The sequence below is a fragment of the Triticum dicoccoides genome, chromosome 4B (assembly GCF_002162155.2).
Source record: "Triticum dicoccoides isolate Atlit2015 ecotype Zavitan chromosome 4B, WEW_v2.0, whole genome shotgun sequence".
NCBI classification, from domain to species: Eukaryota; Viridiplantae; Streptophyta; class Magnoliopsida; order Poales; family Poaceae; genus Triticum; species Triticum dicoccoides.
The window spans coordinates 422,968,197-422,976,809 of NC_041387.1; the positions used below are offsets into that span (position 1 = coordinate 422,968,197).

The window sequence follows — 8,613 nt, forward strand, 5'->3', positions numbered from 1 at the left end:
AAGAATGAGTAAGCACAACAGGGCTCAAACAACTCCTACTCATGCTAGTGGGTTTCATCTATTTACTGTGGCAATGACAGGTCATGCAAAGGATAAAGGGGTTCAGCTACCGCAGCAAGTAACAGATGAATCGTTGTTGTCCTAATGCAGTAAAAGAGAGCAGGAGCGAGAGAGTGGGATTGTATCGGAATGAACAAGGGGGTTTTGCTTGCCTGGCACTTCTGAAGATAACATTGAGTCTTCATCAGTGTCAACGATCACAACGTCGGAACATCGTCTACCGGGAGGGAACAGATACCGGCAACAAAGAAGAACACAATCAATGCAATGCACAAAATGATGCATGCTCATGACATGGCAATATGAATGTGTTTTGAGCTAATGCAACTAGCAACAGATTAAATGAAGTTGGTTTGAATACAAGATTCAAATTCAAACTCCATATATGGTTATTTAAATGCCCTTTATTTGTTTTGTCCAAAACAGAGGACAAACATTGTTCAAACATGCATGAAAATGGTACAGATGGATTCCTTGAATTTTTCTGATAATTTTTTATATATAAAACATTTAATTTGGAGTTACGGTTAATTCTCTATGATTTATTGAAGTTTTAGCTATTTTCTGGAATTTCCTGAATATAATAAAATAAACTAAATTCCAGAAAATGAATATTGCGTCAACATGACCTCACCCTGACGTCATCAGGTCAACAGGGCGGGTCCAGGTCAAACCTGACGTGTGGGGGCCACACGTCAGTGACACAGGAACTAATCCCGGTCAAACCCAGCGCTGACTGGGGTTTGACCAGGGGTGGGGCCCACTGTCAGTGTCAGCAGGGGGGGTAATTAGTTTAACTAATTCGATTAGTGCTAATCCTAATTAGCTAACAGGGCTGGGCCCACCTGTCATTGAATCAGGGGCGTCCAACTGGGGTCAAACTCGCCGGACTTGGTCCACGGCTCGTCGCCGGTGAAGCCCGAGACGGCGGAGGGGGTCGGAATTCCTCCTCCGGCGACCAAATGGCCGGCGGAGGGCAGCTACGTGACGCTGAAGATCCCGCGCGTCGAGTGGTGCGGTCAGTTATGCCGGGGGCGGCCTATATCGACGGCGGCGAGCTCAAAGGCGGCGGCCGGAGTTCGGGCAACCGCGGAGATGGCGCTATAGGGCATGGCAGGGAGCACCCGTGGGTGTTTCGGGTTCGCAGGAGCGCGGTGAGCACGCTGGTGATGCTCGGGCGAGCGGCCGAGCTCACGAGCGCGGAGCTCGTTGACCATGGCGGCGGCGAGCCTCGGCGGAGGTGGGGAAGCTAGCTAGGGGAGGGGAACGACGGGGATTCCAGGGGGAAAATGGAGAGTGGCTCACGTAGGGACTAGCAGAGTCGACGACGAGGTCGGGGAAGTGCTGGAGCCCGCGAATCGACTGCGAAGTCACCGGCGGCCGGAGGTTGAAGATGAGGCCGGGGATGATGTTGCAGGGCTCCCCTGGTCGCATGCGTCAGTGTGTAGCTCCACGGCGTCGTGGTGGAGCTCTTCGCCGTGCTGGTTGGGCGGGTGGTGGCCTATAGCCACGGCTACGGCGACGGCGTGCTCTCGGGGCTCACAGGGAAGAGAGGGGAAGAGGGAGCCAGAGGAGGGGGAGCGGTCCAGAGGGAGAGGGGAAGTGAGAGGGGGGTCGGGGAGGCGCGTGGCGTCACCGGGGCGTCGAGGAGGAAGCAGGAGGTGGCCAGGGGAAGCAGGAGGTGGCCGGGGCAGCGTCGGCGCCCGCCACGCACCTGTTTGTCCTCCTGGCTGAGGAGGAAGATGACAAGGGGGAGGAGGTGGGCTGGGCCGGCCAGATGGGCTGGCCAGCTGTTGGGCTGCGGGTGGGCTGCCAGGTAAGCTGAGGTAAGTTCTCTCTCTCTGCTTTTATTTATTGTTTTCTATTTTGTTCTGTTTTGTTTTGGTTTAGTAAAAATACTAAACCATTTTATAAAATCCTGAAAATAATTATGTGGCTAGAACTAAAATATACCAAACCACATAAAATGTTCCAGTAATTATTGGACATATATTATTTATATATAATATATATATCCAATGCAAAAAGCTACTTATTTAATTCAAAGGCCCAAAATAATTAACTCTGAGATACCAAAAATATTGTTTGAGTTCTACCTCTTTGCAATATTTTCAGAGACTAAGAGGAACATTTTCTTGGACTTCTTTGAGGAGATTTTAATGTTGATCATTTTTAGAAGGTTTCTGAGGCTTTGAAAATTCCTCAATTCAAATTTCATTTGAATTAAAACATGATGCTCACATGAGGTCTAGCCTAGTGCATAACAGGACCAGGGATGTGACATGAAACCATGAACTATCGCTGGTGCTTGGAAAATATTTTCATGAATGGCCTTTCTTCTCGCTCCCCAAATTGCCCAAAGGGTTACCACCACTCGCACAAAATCATCTTGCGACATGATCTTATGTAAGGCAAAAATCCAATCCTTTGCACTATCCTCCATATGACCACTCATTATCTCTAGTATATGATCCGGCGCTAGCACCCAGACACTGCCTGCCATAGGTCAGGAGAGGAGCGCATGTCTCCAAATGTCCTGAGCTCCACACAGAGCACATGTATCAGTTGTAGCCATGTTACGGTGTTCCAGCAAAACGTTACAAGGGATGGATTGTCTTGCTAATCTCCAGATAAATACCCGAAGTTTTGATGGGACCTTGAGATGCCAGATAGAAGACCACTGGTTACTCTCGGCCTGGTTCCCTGACGTACCCGCTTCCTCATCAATCCAACTCTCCCTGCTTAGCTTCGTGCGCAGGATCATACGGTACGCAGACCGGACCGTGAAAATTCCCTTGGATTCCTCATGCCACACCTAGAAATCCGAAACTGTTCGTGTACACAACGGTATTTTGAGGATTTCTTCCGCATCAAAGTGTGTAAATACTGCCCTGGCCTGAGGCTCATTCCAGGAGGCATTCGTGTTGTCTATGAGCTGTGAAACCAACAAAGGAGGGTTAGGAACAAGAGAGGTTATTGGTCGTTTGTAACTATCCCGTGGAATCCAATTATGTGTCCAAATGCTCGTACTCGTCCCATCACCAATCCTCCGAATGATTCCTTGAGCCATAATATCACGGCCATCCAGAATCGACCTCCAAATCTGAGAAGGATGTGATCCCAACTCTGCCTGTAGCAAGCTGCAGCTCGGAAAATAAATTGCCTTTAACATCCTAGCGCTCAGCGATGTATCATTTGTCTGTATACGCCATGCTTGTCTTGCAAGTAGAGCTAAGTTAAAAATTTCTAGGTCACGGAAACCCAAACCACCAAGATGTTTTGGACGTGTCATTATATCCCATGCCACCCAACTGGGCTTCCTTTTTCCTTGCTTGGATCCCCACCAAAATTGCCTGATGATCGAAGTAATGCTCTCACATAAGCCTCTTGGGGGCCTGAAGCATGACATGGAAAAGACAGGTATAGCTTGTGCCACTGATTTGATCAATATTTCCTTCCTTGCTGCTGACAGAAGCTTTTCCATCCACCCTTTAATCTTCTCCCATACCCGGTCACAGAGGTACTTGAAGGTCCCATTCTTGGAGTGGCCAACATCAGTGGGCATCCCCAAATAGCGTTCACTGAGGGTTTCATTATGAACTTGTAAAGAATTCTTCACCGCTTGTCTCACCTGACCGGGGCAACCCTTGCTGAAGAAGATTGATGATTTGTCGTGATTAATTCTCTGTCCCGAAGCACTGCAATATATGTCCAACATGTTTGACACTGCAACTGCCCCCTCCACACTGTCCTTAAAAAGCAACAGGCTGTCATCTGCAAATAGAAGGTGATTAATAGTAGGCGCCGAAGGAGCCACTTTAATACCTGATAAGGACGATGACTGAGAACTGGTTTTCAGGAGGCACGAAAGGCCCTCTGCTGCAATCAAGAACAGGTAAGGGGATATTGGGTCTCCCTGTCGGATCCCTCTCGAAGGTTGAAAAGATTCAAGTTTCTCGCCATTAAACATCACCGAGAAAGAAAGTGAAGTAATCATGCCAATGACTATATCGATCCACTGTCGGGAAAAACCAAGCTTTGACATTATAGCCCGAAGATAGGACCACTCTAGCCTATCGTAGGCTTTCATCATATCTAGTTTCAGAGCACATGAGCTATTACCTTTTGATCTGGAGCGTTTCGTGAAATGCAGACACTCATAAGAGGCAATAATATTATCCGTGATCAGTCTGCCTGGTACAAAAGCAGATTGTTCCTCCGAAATGATATCAGGCAAGATTACTTTCAGCCTATTTGCTACTACTTTAGAGGCAATCTTGTATAACACGTTGCACAAACTGATCGGCCTATACTGGGATAAATTTGTGGGGTTCGTTACCTTTGGAATGAGAACAAGAATAGTGTCATTGATGCATTCGGCATTCTCCTCCCCTTTTACAATTCTCAGTACTATCTTTGTAACTTCCTCACCACAAATATCCCAATGACGCTGATAAAAATGAGCCGGAAAACCGTCCGGACCCGGTGCCTTGGTTGGAAACATCTGAAACAATGCAATTTTTACCTCCTCTCTCGTATATGGCGCACAAAGGAAGCATTCATTTCCTCTGTAACCTTCCTTGGTACATGAACAAGGACCTCCTCCATATTCTGGGTTCCCTCAGACTCATATAAATTCTGGTAGAAAGCATTCACCATAGCCTTTAGCTCTTCCGGATCTGTTATCTCAGCGCCCATAGAATTATGGAGAGCTTTTATCATGTTCTTTTTTCTCCTGAGACTAGCGCGCAGGTGAAAAAATCTCGTGTTTTTGTCTCCCGCCGAGAGCCATTCCAACCTAGACCTTTGCCGCCACATTGATCTCCTCTCGATGATACATCTCTATTAATTTCTCTAGAAAACAGATTTGCTGTCCGTCGGTGGCCAGTTCTGGGGCTCCAAAACAGAGACGTGGCCCTGTGCTGTCCTTGGGTTCCCGAATTAAAAGCTGTCTCTACCGGGCCAGCCACCTACCGCGGCCCAACAATCTCACCAACCGGAGCCTAGCAAACTTTCAACACGTTGGCCCGCTACTCTTCTCCTGTCCTGTCCACCAGCCGAAACTCAGAGCTCCGAGCTCCGCCTCTGACTCCACCTCCGGCCACGGCGGGCACCATGGCGCCAACGGTGGAGATCAGGAATCTCACCTTCACCTACCCGGGAATCGACGGCAAGCCGCCGCCCGGAGCACCGCCCCTCATCGAGGACGTCTGCTTCTCCCTCGAAGCCGGTCAGCGCTGCCTTCTCGTCGGCTCCAACGGCGCAGGTAGCTCTTGGCCCCTCTCTCCCTCGCCGGCTCGTCTCGTTTCTGTCCTCCTGTTTGCGGGCTTTGATGTGGGTGGGTGCGGGGGGCAGGTAAGACAACGATACTGAAGATACTGGGCGGGAAGCACATGGTGGATCCGAGCATGGTTGGGGTCCTGGGAAGGTCGGCCTTCCACGACACGGCGCTTACCTCCTCCGGAGACCTCTGCTACCTTGGCGGCGAGGTGGGCATACAATTTAAGAATTTCATTCCTCGTCCGTTGTGCAATTGTTTTCCTTTTTCAAGACTCTGTTGTGCATTTGTGAGGCTAAACATTGGTCAAGGCGTGCGCGAATTTTGCCACTAACCGTCTTCCGATGAATTTAATTTTGTAAATTTCCCCGATGGACGCAGTGGAGGCGCGATGTTGCCTTTGCCGGCTACCAGGTGAATATACAGATGGACATTTCGGCAGAGAAAATGCTATTTGGTGTCACTGGCGTTGATCCTCAGAGAAGAGATGAGCTTATCAAGGCAAGTTCACCCCAAAATTACCAATACAAATTCATCGTTAAATCACATTTGCCATGGGGAGCTTAGTTTTCAGATTAATGATACCATGTTCACAAAACTGAAGTTTGCTATTTTAGCTTCCTTGCTTTCATGCATCAATATTCTATACTGGTTACTTATTTGTCACCCCCTTTGCCGGATTATGTGGGAATGGGTTGTGTGCCATACATGAGGACTTGAATTATCTGTTGCCTGAACTAGTGCTTCCGCAACAATCAAATTATATCCAGAAATCTCCCGTTTGTCTTGGTCATACTTGCATATTCTAACCAGTTACAGCCAATGGCATATAAACTATTTTAGCTAGCTGTATATTAAAGAACATTCCAAGTGCCTGACAATTCAGTTAAAGCATGTGCCGTGAGGTACTATACGACTGTTATCCTACAGGGATTGTAGTGTGCAATAGAGCTAATCATCACCAGTTCACCAGGCTCAGTAAGCTAGACTCTGTCTCTGTGATTGAAAGGGTGTTCAGAAAAGATTAAAATTCAAGATGTGAAACCTGTAGGTGTACTAGCTTCTAGCGAATGGCTCGCCGGTGCTGTACATATACATACACCGTGCCTGTAAAAATAATAAGCTAACCAGGACTTCCAGTCAAAAAATAAATCCAATCCACCCGGTTAGGACTATGTGGCGCCCCTGAACCTTGTGTAATGGTATGCTGGTAGAGAATACTTTTGAGGAACACCGATTGTTTGGAAGATCCTTTCGAGATGTAAAAGAACAGGTGTGCAACTTCGAATTGCAGATAGAACAACAAGAAGAGATTAAAAAAATCAAGTCTGTGTGTTATGTTTCTTGGGGAAAGTACTTGTGTTACCCTACCCATGTAAATCATTGATCTATAAATTAGGAACTAGGACATAGCATTTCGTATGTTGGTCGTATGATCTACTCCCTCCGTCCGAAGAAACTTGTCCCAAGCTTGTCCTTCAAATGGATGTATCTAGCACTAACTTGATGCTAGATACATCTATTTGAGGGACAAGCTTTTTCGGACGGAGGGAGTATAAATTAGGAGCTAGGACATACTATTCTTAGAGCAACTCCAAGGGCACTCCTCAAACCTCCCCCATATGTCCGGGCGAACAGTTCGGACACAGAAGCACCCTCCCAAAGGGCCTCCCCGAACCTGCCCTGTATGTACAGACTGTCCGGACCTCGCCAGACCAAGCCCATATATGGGGAGGAAATGGGGCTGTCCGGACATGTCCGCCATGCCCGGCCTGCCCCAGACGCATATGTCCAAACAATTTGGGGATAAATCAGGGAACACCGTTAAAGTCCGGATGTTTCTGCGGACAAATGGGGTGCCAAATTTTAGGTTTGCCCTTGGAGATGCTCTTACACTTAAATTATGTAAGCAACTAGGGCATAACATTTCGTTTGTTTGTCCTAATCATAAACCATTACACTTACTCTCATGTCCTACATTATTAAACTTTTCATGTTGCAGATTTTGGATGTTGACCTTACCTGGCGGATGCACAAGGCATCAGATGGTCAGAGGAGAAGAGTCCAGATTTGCATGGGACTTCTCAAGCCATTCAAGGTTTGTTTTGCCTTGCTTTGTCACCAAAAGATCAATCAAGTTCTCAACTTTGTGTGCACACAACAAGATTTTCATAAGTAAAAATGCAATGCAGGTTCTTCTTCTTGATGAGATAACAGTTGATCTTGATGTGTTGGCAAGAGCAAATCTGTTGACATATCTAAAGAAGGAATGTGCGGAACAAGGTGCAACAATTATCTATGCCACACATATCTTCGATGGCCTGGATGACTGGCCAACTCACATTGTGGGTTCCCTCACTCATACTTTACAAGATCATGAAATTTATGCAGACTATTAACACCTATTGGCGCCATTCGGTTTCAGGTCTATGTTGCTCATGGGAAGTTGCAACTAGCGCTGCCATTAGAAAAGGTGAAAGAAATGAGCCAGTTATCGCTCATGGTAAGTAGCATCAATGTGAACAAAAATATGCTTTAATTAGCACATCAAGAATGTTCATCAGATTTTGGTCCATTTGCATTTCAGAGAACAGTAGAGCGCTGGCTGAGGAAAGAGAGGGACGAAGACAGGAGGAAGAGAAAGGAGCGGAAGGAGAAAGGCCTCCCGGCATTCGACAAGGTCATTGAGGGGAGCAGAGTAGTGAACAACGGGTGGGCAGCAGGAAGGCTCACTTCGACGATAGCCGGGGAAGATAACTTTTCTTTCAGTTCAAACAGCGTTCTTCGGTAGTAATCCCACACTGCACTTTGGTTCTTGAGATGATGAATAACAGTCCTATAGCACCACACTCGAGGGATTTTGGCGGTAACAGCAACATTCTTGCACAAAAGGAACAGAGAATTTGACAAACCATGCACCCCTGCTGCATGTATACGACAATGTACTCTGAATCTATGATACTGGGCGTCGATTATTATTGTTTGATTTTTTTTCTGCATATATTATGTCTCTATTTTAGTCACTTGACTTGACATACCTTCGCCTAGCTAAAATTCAAAATATTCTCGGTGAAATAGGAAAGGAAGAACCATTGGAAATGCCCAGTAGGGTTGGCCTATTAGTTCTCCTTATTAATTTGCAGCCTAAGGGCAGCATCTCCAACGCTGACTTCACCTCAAAAAAGAAAAAAAGAAAACTCCAACGCTGACCTCAAACCGTCCGGACTGAGTTGTCTGCATTCGGTTTGCCGTCCAACGCAGTCCCACATCGGTCT

General features: G+C 47.0%; 1 protein-coding gene across 1 annotated transcript; it reads left to right on the forward strand.

The window, feature by feature from the left end:
• The first annotated feature begins 5,052 nt into the window (after positions 1–5,052).
• Positions 5,053–8,339, forward strand: LOC119290652 (ABC transporter I family member 20-like). Its single transcript, XM_037569276.1, has 7 exons — positions 5,053–5,326; positions 5,416–5,549; positions 5,720–5,839; positions 7,341–7,436; positions 7,531–7,683; positions 7,764–7,841; positions 7,926–8,339. The coding sequence occupies exons 1-7, from the start codon at positions 5,176–5,178 to the stop codon at positions 8,127–8,129; spliced, it is 936 nt and encodes a 311-aa protein (XP_037425173.1). The 5' UTR covers positions 5,053–5,175; the 3' UTR covers positions 8,130–8,339.
• The last annotated feature ends 274 nt before the right edge of the window (positions 8,340–8,613 follow it).

Excerpts from the sequence above, each read along its gene's own strand:
- LOC119290652 (XM_037569276.1), top strand. The coding sequence starts at position 5,176 with ATGGCGCCAACGGTGGAGATCAGGAATCTCACCTTCACCTACCCGGGA. Across the intron at positions 5,327-5,415 it reads CGTCGGCTCCAACGGCGCAG|GTAAGACAACGATACTGAAG; the intron begins GTAGCTCTTGGC and ends TGCGGGGGGCAG. Across the intron at positions 7,842-7,925 it reads TGAGCCAGTTATCGCTCATG|AGAACAGTAGAGCGCTGGCT; the intron begins GTAAGTAGCATC and ends TTTGCATTTCAG.